At 37.7% G+C, this 27,255-nt stretch overlaps 2 protein-coding genes across 4 annotated transcripts; both read right to left on the bottom strand.

The window, feature by feature from the left end:
* Positions 1-3,136: 3,136 nt before the first annotated feature.
* On the bottom strand, positions 3,137-15,079 carry LOC144644886 (uncharacterized). 2 transcript variants are annotated; one of them, XM_078504442.1, is made up of 13 exons: positions 14,906-15,079; positions 14,705-14,778; positions 13,356-13,608; positions 13,082-13,159; positions 12,286-12,342; positions 11,512-11,631; positions 10,748-10,956; positions 9,817-10,058; positions 9,443-9,519; positions 8,587-8,688; positions 7,159-7,249; positions 6,054-6,254; positions 3,137-3,714 (listed from the first exon to the last, which is right to left on the bottom strand). In XM_078504442.1, exons 1-13 carry the CDS (start codon positions 14,969-14,971, stop codon positions 3,542-3,544), a joined length of 1,743 nt encoding a protein of 580 aa, XP_078360568.1. In that variant the 5' UTR covers positions 14,972-15,079; the 3' UTR covers positions 3,137-3,541. The 2 variants fall into 2 exon arrangements, with proteins under 2 accessions (XP_078360568.1, XP_078360569.1); XM_078504443.1 differs by lacking the exons at positions 14,705-14,778; positions 14,906-15,079 and having other exon boundaries at positions 13,082-13,156; positions 13,352-13,430.
* Positions 15,080-18,052: 2,973 nt separating this feature from the next.
* On the bottom strand, positions 18,053-27,250 carry LOC144644858 (ras-related protein Rab-27A-like). Of its 2 annotated transcripts, none has more exons than XM_078504406.1 (5): positions 27,005-27,250; positions 22,544-22,632; positions 21,613-21,758; positions 20,762-20,916; positions 18,053-20,185 (listed from the first exon to the last, which is right to left on the bottom strand). In XM_078504406.1, exons 1-5 carry the CDS (start codon positions 27,164-27,166, stop codon positions 20,048-20,050), a joined length of 690 nt encoding a protein of 229 aa, XP_078360532.1. In that variant the 5' UTR covers positions 27,167-27,250; the 3' UTR covers positions 18,053-20,047. The 2 variants fall into 2 exon arrangements, with proteins under 2 accessions (XP_078360532.1, XP_078360533.1); XM_078504407.1 differs by lacking the exon at positions 27,005-27,250 and adding an exon at positions 24,706-24,896.
* Positions 27,251-27,255: the final 5 nt, after the last annotated feature.

The following is a 27,255-nucleotide window of genomic DNA, read 5'->3' as shown; positions in this document are numbered from 1 at the left end:
TTCAAATGTCCACACATGTTCGCATTGCGGACTTACTTTTATTTCACGTTTCTCGCTGGATGATTAGGCTGCATTCATTATGTATCCTACAGGGGGGGGGGGGGCAGAGGATTTTAGGGGGGGTTCTCAAATTTTTAGAGCCAAAAAAGGGGGGATATGAAAATTGTTAAATATCTACTGGGGGGATGCTTATTTTTTGTAAGCTTCTGTCTAGCTTTTGTAATAGTTTTCAAAAAGTGAAAAAAAGAAATGATCAGTACAGCAGCTTCTTTCAAGGATTGTAAGCAACAAGGGTACCTCTATTATTCTGAGAGACTATATAGTAGCTATTTGAAGTTTTCAAGTAGTGTGCCTGGCCTGTAGATGTAATGTTTCGATATAGCATAGAAAGTAAAACATCTAAAATGGAAACATTTAATGCAACCTCAGTCTAAGCAGTGCATGAACTTTATTGAATCAATGAATGCAAAAGAAAACAATGTAATTCAGTGCACAGTTTTATGAAATTGAACAACAAATGTGCACTTAAATGTTCAATATTAATGAAAGGATACGAACAATATAACTGGAAAACTACCGCGTCCACGTTTGAAAATATGAACAAGCTATACGTAGAAGAACTTAACAAACATTTAGACCGTCATAAACTTTCTCTCCTTGGGAAGACAAATGATAAGATAAGGAGAATAATGGCACATGTCGCACTTGAGAGCAATGATGCTGAACGGCCGGAAAATTAGGGTGAAGAAGATGGCAACAGCGGAGATGAATCCGTGGATGAGTGTGATAGTGGGAGTGATGATGATGAGGTTGTTGCTTTTGTTGACGAGAGTGACAGTGAAACGGAGGTTCCTGTCAATACTCCTGGTAGTACTCGTACACGAGCTGGCAGGCTATCTATACCTAATTTGCGCTACTTAGATTGGCTGGCATAGGTATGATAATAATAATAATAATAATAATAATCATTTCTATAGCGCTATTTAGCTAGTCTTTCATAGCGCTTTACAATCACTATGCTAAAATATAAAAATAAAATATAAAAATACCTAACTAAAATAATCTATTGAGCTAAAATATCTATACATGCAGAGAGTGAAGTTTTAAAAGTTAAAAATTTAAAAACTAAAAATATCATGATTATTTAACTGGACTTAAAGTAAACGTGTATAAGAAATAAAAATTAAATGTCATAAGCTTCTTTAAAAAGATAAGTTTTTAGGTTCTTCTTAAAAATGTCTTCTGATGCTGATTTTCGGATGCTCAGTGGCAGGTTGTTCCACAGCCTTGGCGCAGCAGTGCTGAACGCCCGGTCTCCGTAGGTCTTGAGTTTAGCCATGGGCTCAGTTAGCAGTTCTTGGCCACTGGAACGTAGTGACCGAGAGAACGTTCTAAAACTTAGCATACTAGAAACATAGGATGGCGTTTTGTCGTTGAGTGCTTTGTAGACTATTAACAGTAGTTTAAAAATAATACGGAATTGTACGGGTAGCCAGTGTAGCTTAAACATTATTGGGGTAATAGAATCATATTTTCTTGTTAACGTGACAATGCGAGCAGCTGTATTCTGAACACGCTGTAATTTACAAATTAACTTTTTCGGAATACCATACAGAATTGAGTTGCAATAGTCGAGCTTGGAACCAATAAAAGCGTGAATGAGAATTTCCGCAGAGTCCTGAGTGAGATATTTGCGAATCTTTGATATGTTCCTGAGATGGTAATTTGCCTCATTGCATATCTTTTTCACATGTTGTTCCATACAAAGGCAATTGTCAATGATGACTCCTAGGTTGCGTGCAGAAGACTTAGGGGCAATGTACTCATCTCCAACCCGAATATGTTCAAGATCAGGGCAATATATGACATAAACTGTCAAAACTCTCTCGATGTTGTTATTAAACATGTCTCTTGAAATCTTAAACATATATACCTTATTATAGGAAATTAACGATACATGTTATTAACGCGAATTTCAAAAATTCGCGTTAATTTTATTGATGTTAACTTTTTTACTATAAGGATTTAACCAGAACCTTTCTTGAATTCGCGTTAATTTTATAACGCGTAAATTTTAATTTGTTCGTGTTGTTAAAATGCTTCGTTATATTCCTATAATAAGGTAGTGTACTATTATACAGATATTTATTTTGATATTTCTTGTGAGGGAGGAGGGGGGGGGGGGTATTCATTTTTCGGCTGATTGGATTGGGGGATTATGAAAAATTGTATGGACCTTGGGGGGGATATAAAAAAACGAGCCGCTGAAAAAAAAAATCCTCTACATACATAATGAATGCAGCCTTAATAAGTAAAAAGTATGAACTGCTTGACGTTAGGGTATTTTTGTAGAGTTCACTTTGACGTAATTGTTAGCTGCATCATGGAGAGGTGTAAAAATGACCAGTTAGAGTCGAACACCAATGATCTCTCCTGCACAATCGAGCAAAGGAAGCCTCGAGCCAAGTGGCCCATACTGCCAAAGCCTATCCCTGATCCAATAGCATTTAGCGGCTAGGAATATTTCTACTCAACCTGGGATGCTGGCCCATTGTAGGGTACCCCACCCTCAGGATTAGTTTGCCGGTACCCATGTTAACACCTGGGGGGAAAGAGGTAGTATGAGATATGAGGGTAAAGTGTCTTGCCCAAGAACACTACCCCGGCCATGGCTCGAACCTGGACCGTTCGATCCGGAGTCCGGCGCGCTTACCCTTAGGCCACCGCGCCTCCCACCAGTCAAGCAAGGCCAGGATAGAAACAGTCCATATATACGACGCTTATCTCCTGTTTCCGTGAGTGTGAAGCGGCTAGCTGTATTTCTACTGCCACCCCTCCCTAAATGGGATGCTAGTCCAGGGTTACCCCCAGCATTTAATTCACCGTTATCCATTTAAACATGGTGGAGATATACAACATAACAGAATGACTCTGGGCAAGGCTCGACCCCGGATGGTAAGTTCTGTAGTCCAGCGCACTAACCATCGGCCACAGCGCCTCCCACAAAAAAGGAAGGCAAAAACGTCCCTCACACTATAATAGATTTTAAGAAAGCACTTTGTTCAGTGAATCTTATTTCGACCGCCTTGGCAAAGAGTAAAGTAGTAACATACAGTAGATAAGTGGAAACAGTTGATTTTGTTCGGCAAAAGAGAAAGCCAACATAGATTTGTACATTCTGCAATGTGATTTAAAATGCTTACATAGTTTTACAAGTTGCATAGTTGCATAGTTTTACAAGAGACAGACACTAACAACATAAGCCTTTATAAATACAACAAACAAAATTTCCTTTCAATGAGCAAATGAGAATTGCATTTGCATCTCGCGATCACAACAGGTGAGAAGTAAAATGCTATCATTATATTCCTATTTATAAAAAAGATGTCACAATCACTGTTATCTTGTTTTTCGCAATCATCGCGCATCACGAATACATTTTCTCCAAATGTTTCGCGACAATAAAAAGGCTTCCACAAGAAAGTCATAAAAATGTTTGTAGACTGATTCATAAAATAGTTAATAATCTTCCTTGCACATTTCAGTCAGGGCTTGATATGTCCATATCACACGGTGATAAATCCTCTGTTGCATCGTTGTTGATCTCCATTGGTTCAGGTGTAAGATTGTCAATGCTTGTATTATTCGAAACTGTTGTCTTTTCCTCTGATGGCGTCTGTTCTGGTAGATTTGTTTTATCCTCGAGTTTTGTTTCTGTAAACAAGACATTTTTTAATTAACACACAACTGAAGTGGAAAAGAATGGACAAAGTAATGTGAAAAGACTTGCAACCTTAAACATTGCTTTTATTAGCATGATTACTTTTTCATATCTCACGAGTCGCCTGGAAGACAACCAAGCCCCCAGTTCAATGCATTTCCAGCTTAATTTCAATTGTTGTTTATTTTCAAGTTCTCGAGACTAATCTTAATTGTTCTCACCAAAAAATACAAACGTTCAATTTCTTTCCTTTTTGCATTTTCATGTTATGTTCAATTTTTAACTGCATTCAGTAATCTATAGCGGCGTCCAAAATATACCTTATTAAAAAATGTTAATTCTGTTCACTTGATATAATAGTCAGGGCTTTAAAACGAATTTCAGCTTGACTTTCGGACAAGAAATGCAAATATAGTGGTTAGACGACTTGTCTGGGCCCCTGCCCACCTAGCCTGTTCCAGGCCCTCGGTAGTTGAAGGGAAAGCAAAAAACGCGGGCGAGCGGGCAAAAAATGAGGGGTTTTTTTTTTCGTCCCGCCTCATTTTTTCCTCACTCACCCGCGTTATTCGCTCTCCCATAACTACCGAGAGCCTGGAGAAAGGCTACTGCCCACTGGGCTAGTGAGCATGGAAAGTATCTTGCCCGACGGAAAATCTGCTCGTCCCGGACGACCGCATGTGTGCTTTTCTCAATCCCTGATAGTTCAAACGCACTTTTGCGACCTTCATCAATTTTCCAGTTCTATAAACCAGTAAATTATTCTTTTAAACACTATAAACAAGTGCCGACTCAGGCGATACACCGATTCAGCGTAAGCCGGAAGTTGCATGGAAACGAGGCCTAAGGGCCCTCGGCGGCTCAAAATTATAAAGATTTTATTAGCGTGTGGGGCATTTCGAGTCGGTAAAAGCATTCCCTTTACAAATTAGCCACGAATCTTGATCCTTATAAGTTCAAAAGTATAAGAAGAAGAAATTTAAGGTCTAGCAGGCTAGAGAAGAAATTCTTACAGCTTACCGGTAAGATTTTGTGATCTTCTTTGGAATCGAATATTTTATATTCACTCATCAGCATAGCCTGAATGTTTGCCGTTCTCTGGCTACACTCAATTTTGGATTTTGTTAATCAATAAAACGAACTACCTTATGATTCACTGAATGGAACTTTTGAAGAACAATATTAATTTGGTTTTGAGAGCCCCTTAGGTTTTCAATCCGAATAAAAAGTTGCAGGTATCGACATAGAATCGTAGAGAAAGTCACGCGTAAACATGTCTCACAAATAGTTTCAGTTAACTAAATTATGTTAGTTTGTTTCGACAGAGAAGCTCACGTAAACATGTACCGCAGTTTGTTGTAACATTTGCCAATCATAATAATTAATCAACAATCGAAAAGCGTACAGTCAACCCAGTCAAATACAGGTATGTCAGATTTTTTTCACTGAATTTTTTTTACGGACCTGACTTCATTTGTGAACTGGATCGAATTTGACCAGCAAGAGAAGATTTTATTGTTTACATGTAAGCTTCCCGATCGGTATAATTTTATCAGTAATAAAAACCGAGTCTGCTTTGAATACACTGCTACATTTTGCTACTACTCTAGAATCTGTGTGTTTAAAAAGCATCGATGAATTTAAACACTAAATAACCTTCCGTGTATACACACAACTCACCCATTGGCGTCGAACTTTATATTATAATTCTTTTGATATGAAAGCTGGATTTATTTTATTATTAACCTGTATGAATCTGCAACTCAAATTCATGTACAATTCAATTTACACCTGAAACAGTTCATGCCAATCACAAATTCTACTGAAAAAATCTGTCAAATTCTGTAACAGAATCAGTAGACTGTCTTTAATGATGTATGCGTGATGTTTACGGGAGTTTTACCATTAATATAATAGAAAGTTTTCATTCAGATCGAAAACCAAAGGGCTTCCTTCCCACAGAAAAATCTGTTTCTTAAAAATTGATTGTAAACTATCTGAGAGAACGGATGAAATTCAGCCTATGCTGGCGAGGGAATATTGAAGTTGGCAGCAAAATCTTACCGCTAAGCTGTTAGAATTTCACCTGTCGCCTGGTAGACATTACAATTTCTTCTCTTTATACTTTTGCACTGATAGGGATCAAGATTCATGGCTAATTTGTAAAGGAAATGCTTTCTTTCGACTCGAAACGCCCCAAACGCTAGTAAAATCTTTATAGTTTTTAGCCGCCGAGGGCCCTTAGGCCTCGTTTCCATGCAACTTCCGGCTTACGCTAAATCGGTGTATACTGAAAGAAATGCTTCATGATTGACATTGGAAAATTTTTACTCACCAGCGGAGGGGACAGGATGATCACTTCCATTCTCAGTAGGTGTGGAGTGGGTTTGTGTGTTTTTCTCTTCTGGTATCTCGGGTTTACTTGTGGCTTCTGCTGTCGTGGCTTGTGTTCTTTCGTTGCCATCCACAGATGACAAATCATGAGCAGAACTTTCGTTATTCGAGCTGGCTGCCGGCGCTACGTTTACAGTAGATTCTGAAATTTTCAATAAAGAAAATGCAGAGAAAATTAATGTTAATGAGTGTCTTTATATCTAACAAAGACACGGCTAAATTTTATGTCAAATTTTCTTGGCCAAAATAACCCAAAATCTAAATATCAGTGCAAAAATGAAAAGATCAGAGGTTTTTGAAGCCATCAATAAACTCACAGTTCGTGTTTATCAAGTCTACCACACTTGGCTGCGCCTCGTGTTTTAAACTTGATTTAGCACTCCTGCACGTTTAATTAAACACCACTAAAAGCAAGAACCGTGGTCTCCTTAAACATATGGTACGCACACGATGCAATTGCGAAAGAAAAATAACGTTCGACGACAGCTTTTGTAAAATTAACGTACAGTGTAATATAAGTAACGTCAAATTCGTGCCAAGTGGCCCATCAGGCAGGCGTTTATCTTCAGAGTTTTTATTCTTTCCCTGGATGGGATACTAGTCTAAATACGTCCGAAGGGTATCCACAAGCATTTAATTCGCCAGTACCAATTTATAGCCCGAGGTGTAAAGAACAGAAAGAAGCACTGTTGGCGTAACTTATCTTGCCCCAAAACACAACATGTCGACCCCGGCAAGAGCTTAAACCTGGACCACTTGAGCTGGAGTCCAGCCCGCTTACAGGCCACCACGCCTCCCAAAGGACCTTACTGTGATCAAAATATTAGAAAAGGAACACCCAAATTATTTACACTGAATCTTAGTGGACAGCTATAACCATGAAAATATTTTTCTTCCAAACATTTGCAGGAGGAAATAGGTTTAAACGGCTTATGCTCTTCAGTCTTGATAACCACCAAGCGATAAAAATATTGAACAGTTCTTCCAATGTCAAACCAAAATATAATTAAGAACGTTCAACTGTGTTACTTAAGTAGTTCACTGACCTGATCCAGCGACTGTAAACAGTGACTTGAACTGAGTATACAGCTGGCTCGCTCTTTCTCGTACTTTAGAATTTTGTTTGTAATTTCTTATCTGGAATGCAAATTAGTATTACTTATTAGCGCAAAGAATTGGCTCGCACATTTCTAAAGATTCGTCTGACACTACCAATACACACATCTGTAACTTACAGAGGATAATACATGGCTGCATGGAGATATAAAATTTATCTTCGAGTGTTCAAATCGATAGCTCACGAGTGAACGCAGCGAATGAGTGAGATATCGGTTTTGAAGACACGAGAAGATAAATTTCATATATCCAAGCAACCATGTATTATTCTGTTTTTTATATACACCTACTAATTATGATGTTTTGGACAATTTTCCGAAGGTTTCCACAATTTTCCGAAGATTTCCGAAGATTTTCAAAATGTTTTCCGAAGGTCGTACGAATGGTTCCGAACTTCTCCGAACTTCTATCAAAATTTCCGAAGTTTTCCGAAGATTACCAAAGATTGCCAAGGAAGATCCGAACTCCGACTTAATATCCACTTAATATCGATAAAATTTGGTTGATTGAGCATTGAAACACGGCAAACGCTGCGAGCTGATTGGTCAAAAATGATATCACACATGTGTGGATATCATTTTTATCCACACATGTGTGATACCATTTTCCTCGATTTGCTACCACTCGCTATACCACTGCAGTTTATATAATAAATACATATATCTGTTGTTGACACTGCATATCTTAATATCTTAATACTTGTCAAAAGATTCTGCACTCTTATTGAAAGCTGAGCGGGTACACAAGGTTAACGTCCTTAAATAAAAAAAAAAAAAAAAAAAAAAAAAAAAAAAAAAAAAAAAAAAAAAAATTTTAAATAAAAAAAAAAAAAAAAATAAAAATAAAAAAAAAAATTGTTATAAAAAAAAATAAAAAAAAAAAAAAAAAAAAAAAAAAAAAAAAAAAAAAAAAATAAAATAAAAAAAAATTTTAAAAAAAAATAAAAATAATTATAAAAAAAAAAAAAAAAAAGAATAATTAATAATTTTTATTAAAATTTTTTTTAAATGTTTAAAAAAATTTAGTTTAAAAAAAAAATTTTTAATTTTTTTTTTTAATTCTATAGGTAGCGAGTTCCAGTCACTTGCCCCAGCATTTCTTACATTCATAAACAATCTTTTTTTCTGAAAAAAAAAAGAACTTTTGGGAAACTAATACACTGCACAGTAAAACTAATATTTGCGAGTGATTGTGATGAAACACCCTAAACGTCCAAAAAAAGCAAGAGAAAATTACTGTATTTGTCTTAATTGGTTTAATTTCTGGAGGGCATAACTGTTTCAAGATAGCATAGAAAATAATAATAACAGGACGTGTCATAACACAGCACCACATGTACAACACAATGAATCACCTACCCTTTTGATGGTTTGAACTATTTCTGGGTTTTTCTTGATGATATCTGGGTTGATTGCCATCTCTGAGATCTGATTGATAATTTTTAAACACCTTGGGACGTCCTGAGAGCGAAACAACAAAATAATATTATGATTCAGAAGTGGGGGGGGGGGGGGGGGAGGGCCCGGCCGCCTCCGAAAGCCCCGCAGGCAAAGGGGGCAAACACTGCTATATTGAATGGAGTCACATTAACATCACATAAAAAAAGAACATTCAAACATTATGAGGACAATTTAATTTTTGTCGTGAATGTCAGCCAAAGAAAAAAATTGCCTCACGAACGCAAATCGCGCTCATGAACTTCCGCACCACTGAACTACAGAGACACTTGTGGTGAGATGGTTATCCTATTCTTGGTTCAAAAATAAGTTTACTCTTCATTCATTGAAGAAAAAAAATTCTTTACTCTTAATGCATTGTTGAGTTACAGTAAACACTTCAGTGCTTCAAGTGGCCTCCTGCCAAAATATAGGGAAGTTTTTAAAGAAATATAGAGCGATATAGGGATTTCAAGTATTTTCAACATGTCATGTATGGAGCTCTTTATAGCCTTATCAAATTTGAATTTGGGGTGTGGCGGGAGTAAATGTGAAGAACAATGCAAATAAGACTTTGCTTCATTATACAACTTTCATAATTATTTTGAGGGCAATGAAAATTGCAGATTTCACCGATTTCAAAGTGTAGCTGACTGAGGTCCTTTGAATTATAGGAATTATAGGGCTTTTCTAAACTATTTAGGGAAAAAAAAGGGGGTTGAAAAAAAATAGGAAATATAGGGACGCTTGAGGACGTCCTGACTTGTAAATTACTTACAGGAGCCTCTACTGTCAGTGACATCACAAGTTCATAATTCATTTTGTCCAATATCTCTTCCACAGTGGGCGGTGTAGCTAATGGAAGAATACATATGTAAGCGTCATACTTGGAACATGAAAGCTGACATTATACGTTATAATACTCTTAGCAGCTGATATTTTTAGCATCACTTCAATGAAGGGCCTGAGGAAGGCCATTAATAAAGAACTTACAGTGTTTACAAGCTCGCTATTCTCCCAACACAAAGGTTTGTACACAAAAAAATCATAAGTGAAGCAATCAAACAGTGCCACATTTGAGCTTACATCATTATGATCATAATATTGTTAACAGCCAGGAACCACATCTTGCTGAATTTTTTCACTACTTACACTTTCTTCTTTCCCTTTCTTTTCTTTCTTCCTCTTTCTGTTTTTCTCGTTCTGCTCTTTCCCTTGCCTTCTCTCGCTCTCTCTCTTGTCTGGCTCGTAACTTCTCCTTTTCTCTTTCCCGCTCTTGCTTCTCTCTTTGCTTTTCTTTTTCTTTCTCTTCCATTTTAGCTTTCTCAGCAGCTAATTTCTCTGCTTTCCTTTGTTCAAGTTTTTCTTTTTTCTTCTTTTCTTTCAACATTGCTCTGAAACAATGACAATAAAATGTTCATACAGTTGTTCATGAGTTCTGTGATTAAGATTTTAGTACTCAGAAATCTGTTGCATTAAGTTGTTAGTAATGTTTTGACGTTCAGAATACAGACAAAAGCCAAATCATTGATTGGAGTAAATTCTTCACCTGGCAGCACACAGTGTATAATCTAAGCAAACTACATGCATGTACATGTAACTTTAAATCATGACATAGTGACTATTGGACTGGACTCCACATCAAGAGGACAGGGATCAAGCACTGCATGGGACATAGTGTTGTATTTTTGGGCAAGATACATGTACATGTATTTCACTTTGATGGGACAAACCTCCTCTCAGACAGGAGTAATAATGGGTACAAGCAAATTGTTAGAAAAAATGTGAGACTTCACTATGTCCTGAGATGGAGGTACGTGTACATCTTGCATGGTTTCCAAGGGGAGTAGCAATACATGTACTCCTCCTCAAAAAGAAACCAAAGTTTAAGTACCAGCAGTGATGATTCGTCTCTCCAAATGCATGTCTCTCTTAAATCCTTGCCCCCTGGGTGGGGGATAGGGCCAGAAAAGCATGCATATGCATGTAGTCCCTCATTAAATTCACACTGCACATCCAAGTAACATAACACAACATTAAAGGACATTAAAGTTAGAAATCCAAACATTCAATTAGTACGTACTTTTTTTCTTCTAGTTTTTGTAGCTTTTCCTGTTTCTTCCTTTCAGCTTCATCTTTCTTCTTGCTCTCTTCTTCATCTTTCTTTTTATTTTTATCTTCCTCTTTCTTCTTTTTCCCTTCTTCTTTTGGCTGCTGGTTCTTCGCCTTTTCTTCGGGTTCCATTTTTAATTTTGCTTTTTTGCTCTTTGGTTCATCACTGTCACTTACATCCTGTAAGAGTGATAGTACATCAAATGGAATACAATGTTAGAAAATAAATAAAGAGGTACACTGCATAATCCTGATTGGTTATAATAACTAATAAAATCCTTAAATAATTGGTAGTGAAGACTAAGAATGTACCATGTATTTTACCCTTGTGTCACCGCAGTTCTACGATACCGGGCAATGAAAAGCCTTTTCCAGAACTTGATAAATGTGTATAATCTCCCTTGATCTCAGTTTCTTACTAGTAATTTTAGGGTAAACATGTACAAAGAACATGAAGTGACGTTCATTAGGGCTAGAACTAACAGATTACTGAGAAGAACAGCAGGCAGGCAGGCAGGCAGACAAAAAGACAGACAGGCAGACAGACAGACAGATGGACGGACTGACTGACTGGGTGTATAATTGGTTATTGAATTGGGATGCAGAAGTTGCAATTTCATAGTACATTGTACATGCATGTATTTTTATGTGAATTTCCAAGGTAAGAAAGCGTGATAAACACATTCATTTGGTAGTGTTAGTCTTATAACCTTACAACATTTTAATTACGCTTACTTTCTTATCAGCCTGGTCTTCATCACTACTGCTGCTACTGTCACTGACAACTTTTGATGATTTCCTTTTCTTTCCAGACTCTTTGGAAGTCACTCTCTTCTTGGGAACAGGTTTATATTCCTACAAACAACACATTATACCTTTAATGTATTGGGGGTGGGTATTACAGGAAAATCTGGTCCTTTCATTAAACAAGCTCCAATTAGTATTGCATTGCTACGCAGTCATGTCACTGTCATCATCATCATAACAACTTGGTACCATGACACTGATTATTAGTGCAACTGAAAGATACATGTATTTGACAAATCAACCATGCTCACTTGATAGAAAACAAGACAGAAATTCAGCCTAAAGTTGCATGAGCATGTGACAGATTGTTGTTAAGATTACAGTTTTTCCACTTGAAGCTTTGGAACATTTTACTCTAAATGTTTCAATTGACATTTCACAACTTGCCGAACTTTGGTTTTGATAAAGTGGCAAGAGTTTCTCAAGTTTTCTGAAATTAGCCTAACATTGTGTTTCAGGTTACATCATTTTCTTGGTCTATATTCCCATAAACCATAGAGCTCTCTTAACCAGAGACTGCAAGAGAATCCTCTCAGTTGCTGTTAGTATAAAGTCATGTAAATGAATTTTTATAATGCACAGCACTGAAAGTGAAATCTGTTGCAGAATTGATTTTAAAACTTCATTTGTTTGTTCTGATCAAATAACAACAAAGCTGCCATAAGTTGTGTCTTTTCACCGTTCTGTTTGTAAAGTACTCACTTCCTCTTTGTCTTCATCTGAACTTTCCTCGTCTGGTGTTTCTTCAAAAGAACTTTCCTGAAGAACAAGAAAACAACAGTCGCTTGGAACATGTGCATTTAAGCCAAGTGGTCCATCATGCTGCAGCTTATCTTAGTTTTCGTAGCATGAAGCAACTAGGACTATTTCTACCCCTGCCTGGATGGGATCCTACGTCCATTGCAGGTCCCCCCCCCCCAGCATTTAATTTGCTGGTCCCCAGTAATAATTTTTAATAGTACATCAGTAACAGTGTCTACATCTGTACACAATGTAGGACCAAGGTAAATTCTTGATCCAGGTTAATGAACAATCATTATTACCCCCCCCCCCCCCCCCCCCCCCTTCTTTTCAAAACTTTTTTTTTTTGGTGGGGGGTTTTTTTATATAAAAAAAAAAAAAAAAAAAAAAAAAAAAAAAAAAAAAAAAAAAAAAAAAAAAAAAAAAAAAAAAAAAAAAAAAAAAAAAAAAAAAAAAGAAAGAAAAAAATATTTTTTTTATATAAAAATAAAAAATTGGGGGTAAGGGTGGTTTTTTTTTTTTTTTTTTTTTTATTATACCCCCCAAACATAGAGAAAAAAGAAAAAAAAAAAAATTTTTTTTTTTTTTTTTTTTAAATTTTTTCATAATCCACAATTTTTTTAAAAAAAACGGGGCATTTTTTCCCCAGTTTTTTTTTTTTTTTTAAAAATATTTTTGAAATTTGGGGGTGCGGCTTATCTACGAGTGCGGCTTATACACGAGTTTTTATGGTAATAAGAGTGATACAGTATCAAACCTTTTCTGGAGACTCAGATTTGGCTGTTTTCTTCTGCTGCGCTTGCTTCTTTTTTTCCTTCTTTTTTTTTGTTTTCTTCTACAAGAAAGCATTTAAATAAATATTATTATTAACTGACATGTGACCCGTTAAAAAGATGTCTAAGAAATTTATAACTACAACAACCATCATAAACGGGTGATGCTATATCGCATGGGTGGGTGGGTCATGAGTAGTACTTGTGTGGGTCGTACTTGTCACATGTGAGCATTTCATGTTGCGATGGTTTACTAACTTCCTTATCCGTGCTTTCTTTATCTGATTCTTCATCTCCTGACTTCTCTTCTCCAGCTGACTCATCCTCCTCATCGTCGTCGTCGTCATCATCATCATCCTCTTCCTGTCCTCTCATCCCCCACTTAACCTTTGGATTCTCCACAATTTCCACTAATGCTTCCTTGAAACCTTTTCGAGATCGGTTTGAGTTTTTCAAAAACTTATCCTTGTTCTTCTCATATGGAAACAGATCTTTAGCTTGCATTACAGCTCTAGAAGTGCAAAAATGAATGTAGCAGATAAGGAAACGATTACTTAAGATCTACAACAACAATATATACCAGTTACAAAAAAATAATAATTATTATGGAAATAAATGATGGTACATGTATATTTTTAGCATGGAGAAAGGCAATGAGAATATTATTTACTGAAAGAATAATATCTTTGTCCAAGCTCAAAACTACCACCATTTACTTCCTTGCAGATCCTCACTCTTCAACAATACCGGTAATACTACTAGCAGTTTGTCACAACTAAACCTATAGTTATATGGCCTAGCTTCCACGTGGCTCCTGTAGCTCAGTGGTCTAAAAGTGCCAACTATTGTGTAGAACAGACATTACTTGCAGTCTAACTGCACTTGTTTACCGATACAACTGCAAATATGGAGTGACCTATCAGAGGCGGTGGAGGGTTTTGGAACATGGAGGGCTAAGACTGTCCTAAAAATACTCAGCAGATTTTCATATTTGGAGCAACTTTTTTTCCATTCTAGTAACCTTTTTGTCTCCTGAGCAGTTTCTAGACCAAAGATTTTGGAAGATTCTCTGATTATTGTTCGAAGCCGTAGGAAGGTTTCCGATCATTTTTCAAACTTTTCTGTAGAGAAACAAAGTTTCCTGAAGACTTCCAAGGCAATTTTGAAGATGTTTGAACTCACTCACATATTATTTTTTTTAAGAATAATTATTTTGAGAAACCAATGTTATGCTGTGCTCACGATACTTTTGGCACCAAAACTTGGGGGGGGGGGGGGGGGCGCTACAGCCCCTCTGCTCTACTGCCTATGCCTATAGATTACTTTATTTAAACACGGTTGAAAATCCTTCAGCATACATGTACTAAAATCTTGACCCTAATACACAACAGTTGAAAAACGAGATTTGACGTGTTTTGCAAGGCTTTGTACACAGATAATCAAGTAATCACGAAAACTTATAATAATACTAATACTTATAATAATAATAATACGTCCGTGGCATAACAAAAAATAGCCTGTCACTAAACAAGACTACAAACAAGATTGCAGCCGCAGTTTTGCAAGCCAAATTAGTCGATCTACAAAAAAACCTCGGGTGTGCTTACGTCTCGTGTGTTCCAAAGAAGAAGATTGGAAATTTCTTGGAAGGAATCTTCTCTTCTGGTGAAGCAAGATCAATCTAAATGGAGATTAAAAAAACTCAAATGAAATAACAAAGCTACTCGAGTTTCCAGAAATTATTAAAAGGTCTTAAAAGCCACGCAAGGTTTTGCTTTGATTCCAAATCATCTTGTTGTAGTACTTACCCGCGCGGGCCAGTGTGGATAGCCTCGCATCTTCGCCCAGATTAAGTCACCAGGTGAAAAAGACATTTTAAGACTGTCAAAAAGCAAAAGCTTGAAAGGTCTAAAGGAATATATCTGGCAGAAGACTTCACCTGAAGTGCAGTGGAGTACAGTGCATGTGAAATACAAGCTGTGCACAGGTAACCAAGCCTTGCTAAAATGGCGGAAAGAAACTCGTCCCAGATCCTCAGTGCCAGTAAGAATCAACCAGTCTTGGTCGTCTTGGACTGATGAACTTTGGAACTGCCCGTGGATGACTACACTGAAGCACAGGGCATTCTATAGCGTGTGTGACAATGAAGGCATAAAAAAAAATGGCAAATGCCTTTGTAGAACAAAATGCTGAAACCATAACTCCATTTCCAGGGTTTATAATGATTTACTAGAGATCGAAATAATCGCCCTTTAATGTCTATACTTGAACACCTTAAAACGGCGAAGAATAAAAAAACAATCGACCTAACTGTCATTCGTCTGAATGTAGTGTTTACTTCCAAAAACACAATAATTACTGTCATTATGGCTCCAGGCGCGTGCCTGCACTTGACAGTCATGACACAAATCATTGGTTACAATGTAGTTAAGTATGTAATATGTAATTAATTAGGGAGGATTAACATATAAGTATTAAATATGTCGACCGTAATGTTCTATGGAGGTTAGTGTGGAAAAGTGAATTATGTAAGAGATCGTGTATATATATATTTTAGTTTAAACACTGGCCCCACTAGTAAGCTAAGGCTACCTAGAAGACTAGACTTAAATAAAGTTATTATTATTATTATTATTATAATTATTGTCCCCTACTAACGTATTATTGATTATTATTATTTTATTCGAAACGATAGGCTAGAGCCACAAAAAAAAATATAGCAGATCGCCGCTCTCCTAGGTCGGGGGGTCGAAAGTGCCGCGATCAACCCTCTGGCACAGAGTTCAGTCCAAATGACAGCGCGTCACAACCCCCGCGGCCCCACCTCAGACAGATCTCCCGAGCTATCCCCTACCTCGGCTCCCGAGAATTATGTTTTTTTTAAAATTCGTTTCTTTTACTGAGTGACAAGCTATATAAACTGTTCTACAGGACAAGAAGGGTCGAAACCATAACTCGGTCTTGGCAGGGATGTCAGGGGTAGGAGCATGATAATTGAAAAATCTCGATGATTTGTGTGCAGTGCATTGGACATGAGTGCGTGTCCCCCCCCCCGCCCCTCCCCCCCCCCCGCCCCCCCCCCCCCCCTCCCCCCCCCCCCCCCCCCCCCCCTCCCCGGCCTCCGCCCACCCCCCTCCCTCCCCCCCCCATCGCTCGCCCCGGTCCTCCCCGCCCCCCTCCCCGAGCGCCGTCCATCCATGGAGGGCGCCGAGGTGACGAGGCGTCGCTCCGCCGTCGACCCCCCCCACCCCTCCGTCCCTGTTGCGCATGCCCGAGTACGTGTCCCCTCCGGCGTGGTGACCCGGCGTCAACCAGACAGGGGTCCCCGTCCTTCACCCGCTCCTGGTCTTGTCCGCGAGTCTCTCCCCCCGCAGTGGACGTCACTACCGCGCACGTACGGGTCCACGGGCCTCCTCCTGAGTCGTCTTCTCCCCGCTCCCGGTCGGTCCCCCCCTACCCCTCCATATTTTCCCGCGGGGCCGGCCCACCCATCACGTGCACCACAAAAAGGGCCACCCTAGTAAACATCCTTAGTGCTTCAAGCTACCTCTTGCATGATATGAATATGATAAAGGACACGAAACTTAGCATTCATTATCATGCAGGAGGAAGCTTGGAGCACCAAGGATGTTGACAAGGGTGGCCCTTTTCAGTTCTCGCAACTTAGTCGCTCGCTCTGCCACTTCGCGGCCTAACGGTCCTTAAGCTCGCTTCGCTCGAGTAACAAAAGTAAGATAACAGTCACCTGGGAACTTGAGAAAGGGTCCAAGGGTACGTGGGGTGGGGTCGCTTGGAAAGTCCGTAGAACCGCTGATCATTACCTGCACTGCTGGACACTGAGGGAGTCGTGTGTGTTTGCAAAAAATTGCTGTGACTTCAATCCACTCTGATCAGTGGTACTGTTGGCTGACAGTCTACAGTGGCGTGACAAGATACCAGACACAGAGATCCTTGCACGTGCTAATTTGCCCAGTATTCCCTCCATCCTGATGCAGGGCTATTTTTGTTGGGCAGGGCATGTAGTTCGCATGCCAGATCACCGGCTTCCAAAGAAACTGCGCTATGACGAGCTACTTTATGGAACAGTTTGCCGGCCGACCTGCGTATTATTACGACACTTGGTGTTTTTAAAAGTAAACTTAAGACATTTTTATTTAGATCAGCATTTAAATGTATCTTTTTAAATTTTTATTGTATTTTACCTTTAGGTTTTAGTTGTTTTATGTATATACATCCATACTTTTTATTGTTTTTAATGAAATTACTGTAAAGCGCTTTTGATCTGCACATGTAAAAAGCGCTATATAAATTATTATTATTATGGCTTGTATACAGGCTTGAAGAGTCAGTGTGAAGACTGATTTTTGGACTGACTTGCCTGATTATTGGACAGTGGTTTTGCCACGGATCCTCGATACGATGAGCATCCCCGTCCCTTTCAGATGGGAGTCACTCTCCCTGGGTTTAGCCTGCGAATACAGTCGCCTCTCATTCGTTCGCGCTACTACGTGCAAAACGCCTCTTCGCGTTTTGCACTCAGGCCCCAGTAGCGCGAGCGAATGTGTGGCGGCTGTATAGCAGGCTCCAGTGTGAGTCTGCCTTCAGGTGAGTGGGGGGGGGGGGGGGGGTGGGGCTGATCATCCAGACTCCAAGAATACTGAGGGGGCGGGGAAGGGGGCTACTCCCAAAAATAATTTTTCTTAGCCCTACAGGACTATGTTTGGCCTGAAAATAAGGTGGGGACCCGAGCCCCTTCCCTCGATCCGCCACTGCTACCCGGGGGTGGCATCAGTGTCATCTTCTCTAAAGAAGATTTCCGTTCAATCTGTCAAAACGCTAGTCAAGTACAGCATCCTCATCCGGACAATAATCACACCTGAAAAACTAGCGATTCACCTGGGTTCAAATCATTTAGTTATACTAAGTTCACATTTATATCATGAATATCAACCATCTATCAGCAGAAAACATTTTATTTTGTTACTATTTGCAAGTCAAACAGTTTTGACCTTCATGAATATAAATAATTGCACAAATAATTACAAATTAAGAATACAACATAAGAAATTTTTTTTTAAACCGAAACAGGAAGGCTGAATTTATAGCAAGAGTACAATTTATTTTTCTCACCTATGACATTGGTACTTTTAAAAAACTGACGTTTCTCTATTCAACCTTGTGGCTTGTTTCTCTATTAGGCAAAAATGTTATTCAAATAGATCGCCCACCCCCACCCCCTCCAGAAACTCAGGGCCAAGGCAAAGTCTGAGCACCAGACTGGCACTTATAAATGTGTAATACTTGGTGGGTTTCTCTCCTCTGTACAGGGTTCTTTTTTACTCTTTTCGAGGTCAATGTATGGAGATTGGGAAGAAAGAGCTAAGATAAACTACACCGATTTCTTTCTCTCATCTCCTCACAATGCTTCCTGCACACCAGCCTTTTGTCCCTACACTTTGGAAACCTATGAATAGTAAAGGTTGTTGATGGGCGTAAGCGTTCTTGCAAAGGAATTGAATGCCCGAAACAGCAGTTGGCTGTATCCCAGGACTTGTGCCATAAACTCTCATAAATGCTCTCTTTACCAAGTTTTCTGAAGTCATTGGCAAATAATTTGCCAATAATTAACCTAATTTTCCGGCCCTATCCCCCACCCGGGGGCAAGGAACTAACCATTACTGTAAATTGTTTCTGGAAAGAGACTTTAGAATTTTGCTTACAAGTAAACTCAGACTTCGTTCTTTGACCATTTTAAGTCCCAAGAGTGACAAGAATTTATTTTTCCTATTAATATTCACATATCCGCAAGGAAAAGGGTGACGAAAGTGTCAACTATACAATATTGCATAAGCTATCATGTTGAAAGAAACGCATTATATCTATCACCAAGTCCTGTAGACCTGTCACATACTTCTGGGTACTGTTTGGCCAGGAAGTAATAGGAAACTTTGCACAGTCTACAGTCAACTCTCATCGTGAGGACACCTCGCTATTATGGACACCCCGTTATTACAGACAGGGGTTGAGGTCCCGGCGAATAGGAATTACTGAAAATGACTCTCGTTACTACGGACTTCCTGTATTACGGACACCAAATGGTGGTCCTGAAGGTGTACGTTATAGAGGGAGTTGACTGTAAGTAGAAGTGTAGTTAAGATATAAATACAGCCATGGTTATAAAAAATCGTTGAAAAAAAAAAAACCAACTTAAGACAGTATATTCAGTCTAACTGGCTATTCCATGTAAGAAAGTCTAATTTCAAACTGCTTGCTTCAGTAAGGCAACAATTGCAAAGGTTTGAAGTTGATCAAAATAGTTTCCACTTGTGTTGCCAAAACATTTTATATATAATACGGAAAATGTTTTTTTTTCAAATTATCCATATTGTGGGCAATTTGACCCAATTTATTTATTCATTCCACTATCACAAATAAAAACTTGGACTTTGCCAAAATGGTAAACTTGCCATGCATCTCTATCCACACAATAAATACTGCTATTATAAACACCTAACCACAGCTGTTCTGGTTAATTATTAATTAGGTCTAGTTTTATATACTAGGTTGTACATTGTAAAGTGCATATGAAAGTATTTTAGTTTATTATTTTTAAAATTATCAAATATTAAATCTAAGAAAGTCCAAATTTAGCAATCTTCTTTGCAAACCATTGCCTTGTAACCTACTTACTGAAAAGTGATTTTCCTACATGCAACCTAACGAATGAATTTCGAAGTTGCAATGTTTACACTAGCCCTAACAAATTTCAAACCAAGTTTGAAATTTTTAGTGTTAAGGCAATTTACAATTTTTCAAATTCATAATATTAAGATAATAAATTCCTATTTAAAAAGAAAATAGTTCATTCATAATATTTTCATATGCACCTTAAAATTACATATGCACCTTAAAATTACATTATTTTGTGAAGTAACATTATTATGTTTTATCTAACAGGAACAGCCCCCTTGAGATTCATCATTTGCTTCATCAACTTCTCTTAGTTTTGTGCCCCTGTTTGGGTTGTTGTTAAAAACATTATTAGGTAATGTGGCTTTATCGACACAGTTTTCCATTCTTGCCATAACCTACAAGATAAAAAAAAATCAGTCAAAAATAATATAGAGATGAGTGACGTTATGGGAACTTGACTTAGTGCTATTTGTTCACCTTAAAGAACTTTGAACTCTTGAAAGAAACATTACAAGGACTTTAGAGATGAGAGAGTTGCTGGGTTTTAAGACTGTGATAGATCAACATATCATCCAAAGGCAATAGCAATCCTTATTGGGTCGTCACAAAGTGTGAGGCATCTAGGCAACTACATCTACATGTTATTACATCGGTAAAAATTCCATTTCGGATATCACACCAACGTTTAAAAATAAGTAACATGGGATCCATTCTAGTTAGCCTAGGCTACTGTTAGCTTAGGTGGATAATTGTGTATACATGTATGTAGTGTTTAGTCAAACTCCTTAGTTAAAATGTTTATCATAATTGTAACTGTAACCCATGTATAGGAAACTGCTTGATCTTGCTTGGCTAAACAGGTTTTTAATATATATTGGGGTATCAAAATGGAAAATTCTGCCAGTAGGTTCTTACACACAGGTTTTTACTGTAACCCTGAAATCACAACGCAATCAACAGCCAGTTCTCACCTGGTCAAGCAGAGCTTCTACAGACTTGCTCACATTCTGTCCATTAAATGCACTTGTCTCAAAATACTTCAGACCCAGATTCTCTGCAAGTGTTCTTGCTTCATTTTCATCTACTTGTTTCTGATCCTCCAGGTCTGCTTTATTTCCAATAAGAACTGAAAAAAGAAATACAACACATTGGTACTTTACATAAACAAGTCAAGAATATACATGTGTTGCTTTGCTCAAGTAGAAATGGTCAAATAAGAAATTTTGGCACGTAAACAACAATTTGCACAATGGTCAATAACAGCTCTCCAATAAACAACAGTTATTTTCTCTTTAAGTGCAGTTGGATCATGGTCACTGAACACTGGAACAAGAGCGTAGGTTTGGGCAGGACCCTCTTATTGGGTTAACAAGTGTTCTTGGGCAGGAAGCTCTACTCTAATGGTGTCTCTGTCTACAAGAGGGACAAGAGAACTATTGAGCAACCTGAAAAAATTGCTTGGAGAAACCTATTTTGCACTAACACCCCCGATGCAGTGGTACGTTAGCAATACCCCCTGACTTTTCTTCAAAATGTCCATTTTCCCTGACTCAAAATATAATTCCCAAACTTTTCCCTGACCTTCAAGAATTTTTATTTTCCCTGACCTGTGGCAACCCTTGTTAAAGCCAGCTGACCAGAGAAAGATGAACTTGTATTCAGTAATCACATGTTACGTCCTAAAATCATTGTCAGTATATGGCGGCCACCTCTATTAGGGAGCAGCAAGCACCCATAGGCTGTTTCAATGAGGATTTTCCAATCATTTTCACCTATGTTAAGTGGCCTTAAGGAGAATGTAAAGAAAGATGGTTTCCCATACCTATATCAGGGTTTTCACAGTAAGCATGTGTTTGTAGCTGACTTAACCAGTTCCTTATATTTAAGAATGATTGCTCGTGCGTCAGATCAAAGACTAGAAGGAATCCCATGGCATCTCGAAAGAATGCTGTAGTTAAACTCCTAAATCTGAAAATAAAAACATTAATAAAAAAATATTTTTTTTTTGGGGGGGGTGGGAGGGAGGGGTTGGGCGAGAAGGGGGGGGGGTTTGGTTTGGAGAGAAAAAAAAAAGGTGGTTTTTTGGGGGGGGGGAAACGGGGGAGCCGGGGGAAAAAACCCCGGAGAAAGGAGGAAAACAAAAAAAAAAAAAAACCCACAATGGACCGGGCCGGAAGCGAACCCGGACCACATAGGGGGGAGGGGGGCGCTCTCACCACTGCACCATCCCTGCTCCCTACAAATCATGCAAGTTAGCGTTGACACGCAATAACTTTAAACTATAATATTATTAACCACAATTAAGCAATTTTAATTTCTTGTGTCATTTAGCTAATTAACTTAATGTAATGTCTGAAAAAGTATTTAACATCAAAGTGAGTTAAAAAAAAATAAACATGGAAAGAAAGAAAAGCAGGAAGACAGACAGACACAGAGACAGACAGATAGACAGGAAGGAAGGAAGGAAGGAAGGAAGGAAGGACGTGGGGAGGGAGGAAGGAAACAGGGGCTACCCAATTTAAGGGAAGCCACAGCTATTGACTACAGTTAGAAATACTCAGAGAGAGTTACTGTACTGTATGTGCCAACCTGGTACATGAAAGCACCTAATTAAGTTTTACTGATAATGATCCTTAAGTTTTAACTCGGACAGACTGTATACATGTACCAATAACCTTTACCTTTAACATAACAAACAGTTATACAGTAGGGCGCCCCATAATACAGGGTAAAAACTTTTTTAACATTATTACCTTTCCTGTCCAGCGGTATCCCAGAGTTGAAGATGTACTCTCTGTCCTCTTGTTGAACGACTTCCATCTGGATTTAGCGGATGATGTATCTGCAGGAATTTTACATGGATTACTCACTTTGTAACCTCAAGGAAGGACCCAGCAAGCCCTAACAGAATCAAGGTAACTCTCTGAGGGCACACGTGCTGAAACGTAGGATTTTCAGGCATGCACGTGTGTTTTTTTCTGAATATATTCTGTTTATTAAATAATATTTTTCTGTGATGTACCTTCAGTTGTATACCTTTAAAAAAGCCACAAAAGTCAACTGAGGGCTACTAAATTATGGGCAGGAGGCTCTGCCATGATTCAAAAGTAATATAATTTATTATTAAAAACAATGTGTACATTTTTAAGAATTTAAAGAAGCCTTCCCTGTTTTGAACTGATATTCCTTCTAATATATAATTTATTATTTTATATCATTTCAACAGGAAGTGCAAATAGCTATGTGGCTTCACACCCCACAATCCACATAATTATCATTTTTAAGAAATACACACAAATCATAGAGAAATGTTAGTATTATAGTGAGCTGTGAGGAGGGAAATAGCTAAAATGTACCAAAATGTATAGTGGAGAAGGTCGTGGATGAAATGACAGGTTTTTTTTATGGGAAACCAAAGAGCTACATTGTGCCAACAGGATTTATTCATGTAGTTGACAAGAATTAAGAAAACAACAAAGCTAGAATTTGAGACATCTCCGGTATAACTTTATTTTTAACTGCTTCATTGTGCCAACATAAATGACAAACAAAAACTAAAATTGTAAAATATTCAAATCTTAAATCATAGATTTGCATTTTTGTTGCAGAAAACAAAATGTCAAGAGAACCAAGGCAGCTGGTTTTGTGAGCATGAAAAATAATTCAGTGACTGACTATACACAATAATTTTTTCTACGTGAGAAGTTATCGACTATTATTCATCTGTATGAAGTTAGATTTGAACTTGTAATAAATTGTTAGATATTCCCTCACTATCCTAGAAAACCAGTTCTTCAGAGCAGCTTGACCCTCATTCTTTTTTGTCACTTGGCAGCCAGGTGAAAAATAAAAAGGAGTTTTTATCCCTTGAAAATTTCATGAATGTTAAATTTCATTCTTCAGTTTAAAAATGTTACTTTCTCAATGGGAAACCACACAATTATTTTGTAAATAGTAAAATAATGTTAGTAAGGATTTTGTGGCATTTGAGTTTTATTTTCAGTGGTGTGCCAGACGGTACCCCCATCTAGAATTAAAAATTTTGAAATTGAAAATTATGAAACACACAGTAAAGCTATTTGAAATTCAAAAGAAAAAAAAATACACAATTAATGGTGTGAAATAAGTGTGAAGATTTTGAGGCACCATTTTCTTCTCATATCTCATTAAAAGTTCTCCGTTTCCTTATTACAATTTTAGTGGGGATTCTTCGATCGGTTTTCAGTGAAAATTCACATTGAAACTGAATATTGTTTGACTACAAAAGATTTAAATATTCAACTGTCGTAAACAATATGGTATTTTCGGAGTTCACTATTTTGTAACGAACCAAAATGAGCTTATATGCCGTACTGATTTGGGAATAATTCAGGGAAGAAATATCATTATATTTGAACAAATGTACCGGGCCTGATCGAATTAGAAGGAAAGTGTTAAATAGATGTGAAATATCATGAACATAGATGCCGCTTAAATCTTGTCATGTCTAGATCGTGTTGTAAACAAGACAGCTGGCTTTATTTCGAATCAATGCCAAGTAGAAACAACACTTTCATTTTCCGCTGCCTGTACCAAACAATCTTAAAACGCTATTTAAGTTACGGTACACGGTCAAATAACAGCAAATAATCATTTTTTGGCGTGGGATGAAGCAAAACACAACGAACGGGCCTGAACGGGCCTACGGGTATAAACACAAGATAAGTTCTACAGCATCTAAAATAGCCGGTTAAATACGAGTTAAAATAACATTTCTACTGAAAACTAGTGATTATTTTCTTTAAGCATAAAGAATCCACCCTTAGACGTAAAATATTAATGAAAATAAAAATTCTCAACGCACTGGAATAATACAAAGATCGATGTCAATGGATGTTCATGACAAAATATAAATTGAACAAAAGATATCACTTACCACTCGTTTTTCACGAAAATCTATTCCTACGGTAGATATAAATTTAGGATTAAATGTTCCATCCGTGTACTGAAATAAAAGGCTAGTTTTACCGACGCCCGAATCTCCGAGAGCCAAAAACTTCAGCAGATAATCATAATCTGCGTCCGCCATGTTTGATTCGGGAGTTTTCCTTCAAACTTGCGGTATAAGCTGATGTTTATCTAACGGCTGTTCTGATTGGTCCGTCGATAACTCTTACGCTTTCTGATTGGTTACTTGTGGTTTCTTATTGTAAATGTGGAAATTTGGCGGCAATACTAGACGGCTGGGTGGAGAAGGGTGAGCAGACATTTGTCATTTTCTTTTCTCAGACTGGAATATTCTACTGAAACAATATACGGGCAGTAAACTACACAATATTGAAGACTTATAAAGTATTCAATATTTATTACAGCAATGACTTTGACCTTTGAAATTAACACCAATTCACAATTGTGGGAAACCGCCAAAATAGTGGCCGAAAACCGACACAGAGATCAGACAGAGATTACAACGTGCCAGTGTAAAGATTTCAAAATAAAGGCAACATTTTACGTAAAGATTTCTACTCAAACTGAAATAAATGAAGCAACATACCGTTTTAGCGTGTTCGCAAATCAGGCGGTTGTGACAAAAATTGTAGAGCGACAGAAAGTTTTTTTTTAAAAAACTGAACTGGAAACAGTCGAAACAAGGGACGTTAATTTCGAATGACAATTCTCAGTCAGTAAGATACAATATATACTAGTCCTAGTTATGCAACGCTTTCGAGTGGTATACTATGGAATATCCCACGAGTCACTTGTATTTTCTCGGTATACTACGACACGAGCCTTTAGGCGAGTGTGTATGCCAAGAAAATACAAGTGACAAGTGGGATATTCCATAGTATAAATACAGTCGCAGCGCACTATGGGAAGGTTGGGTTGAATACCGTCGAATATACAACGGCTTTCCTGTATTCTGATTGGCTGTATTTTCTATGGCATGGTATAAATGGGTATTTAATATTAGTTGAAGCAGAACATGGTGATCTTCCTCAACATCCCCTCGTTGAGAACATAACAGCTCTTCTTCAATCTTGATTGAAATTCCTCTGACAGTACGACCCAAATGGGAATATAATAAAATATAAATTTTCGAATTCTTTAAGAATGATACACTTTTCAATCCACAGCTTGTTCTGAGTTGGCAAGTTCAGGGAGTTTTTTACGTTTTTTACAACAGCATTTGTTCAGATCGAAACATGACTTTTAAAATTAAAACCTCAAGTGGTATCTTGGTTGCATAGCATGCAGAACCGTAGAAAAAAATTAAAGAATAGATAAAGCTAACCAGCTTCTTTGAGACGTAAAATTTCCTAAAATAACGGCCCTTCCCCTCTTCTCTTCCCCATGAAAAAGCCTTACTTGAGGACCAGTTAAATTACAAGATGACGAGAGTTGAGCTACACTACTGTCAAATAAAAAAGAAAACCAATCACTGCACGTAATAACAGCGTCAAACAGCAAGCAGGGCTGAACTATGAAAAACTCCGCCCATCTGTAGGTTGACTTTATAAACAGACAGGTACCTGCTAAAATATTGTCATTTGTTCAGTGTTTCGCTAATGATCGATTGTCTATCGCATAATGCATGAGTTTTAAAAGGAAACCTCAGCCTAAAATTATTTCACTTACGCGCGAAGTAATTTTAAAATGTTTTTGTGTCCCGAAAAGACGCGATATCGCCTTTGTTTTGATAAGATCCTTTTTTTGTATTTTATAAGATCCTTGACGATATTAAATTGTTCATAAAAATATGAATAAAAAGATCTTGGAGACTGTCATAATTTTTTTCAAAATTCAGCACAATCGGGCGTGCTTCAGAAGTAAATTCTTACAAAAGAACAGCATAAGTCAATTATCAACCTACTAGGAGGCGCGGTGTGGTTGCATATAAACACCTTTCGTTACAACAACAATTGAAACCTGAATTAAAAATACCCTCAACAAAATAAACTGCGGTAGATGATTAGAGCCAAAATTGCATCCAGCGCTTAATTGCAAAGTATAATCACGGTTGTTTTCACTAGAAAATCGAACAAAAAATAATAAAACGAGAATAACAAAAATAAATGAGAGTGCAGTCTCCTTGGTGCAGGTATATTAAGTAAACATTGAATTACTACGAAAAATATCTGGCTTTCATTCAAAATTCTCCTAGTGAGAAACCTTATATCATAATTTGCTTGAAGTCGTTCAGTGAAACGATAATTAAGGGTCTATATTATACTTACCACGCGCTTTTCTCTGAAATCGATTCCGATTGTAGGAACGAACCGAGGGTTAAAATGACCGTCTGTGTACTGATATAAAAGACTCGTTTTGCCGACTCCTGAGTCCCCCAAGGCTAAAAACTTGATCAAATACTCTCTGCTTTGGTCTTCATCATCAGACATGTCTACAGTTGGCTTGTTAGCTTCAGATCATTGAAAATTACACAGCAGAAAATTGAAGTTAGTTTTCGCAAATTCCCCTCCTTGTTTGT

The sequence above is a fragment of the Oculina patagonica genome, chromosome 2 (assembly GCF_052425735.1).
Source record: "Oculina patagonica isolate OP01 chromosome 2, crgOcupat, whole genome shotgun sequence".
Classification (NCBI taxonomy): Eukaryota; Metazoa; Cnidaria; class Anthozoa; order Scleractinia; family Oculinidae; genus Oculina; species Oculina patagonica.
This window is presented reverse-complemented; position numbering and strand designations above follow the sequence as displayed.

Coding starts and splice junctions, on each gene's coding strand:
- LOC144644886 (XM_078504442.1), bottom strand. CDS start 14,971: ATGTCTTTTTCACCTGGTGACTTAATCTGGGCGAAGATGCGAGGCTAT. Junction 9,520..9,816: donor AGAAAGGGAAAGAAGAAAGT/GTAAGTAGTGAA, acceptor TTCTTCCATTAG/CTACACCGCCCACTGTGGAA. Junction 3,715..6,053: donor TCATCCTGTCCCCTCCGCTG/GTGAGTAAAAAT, acceptor TCTTGTTTACAG/AAACAAAACTCGAGGATAAA.
- LOC144644858 (XM_078504406.1), bottom strand. CDS start 27,166: ATGTCTGATGATGAAGACCAAAGCAGAGAGTATTTGATCAAGTTTTTA. Junction 21,759..22,543: donor GATACCGCTGGACAGGAAAG/GTAATAATGTTA, acceptor TTTTATTTTCAG/ATTTAGGAGTTTAACTACAG. Junction 20,917..21,612: donor CTGTGAAAACCCTGATATAG/GTATGGGAAACC, acceptor TTCTTTTTTCAG/TTCTTATTGGAAATAAAGCA.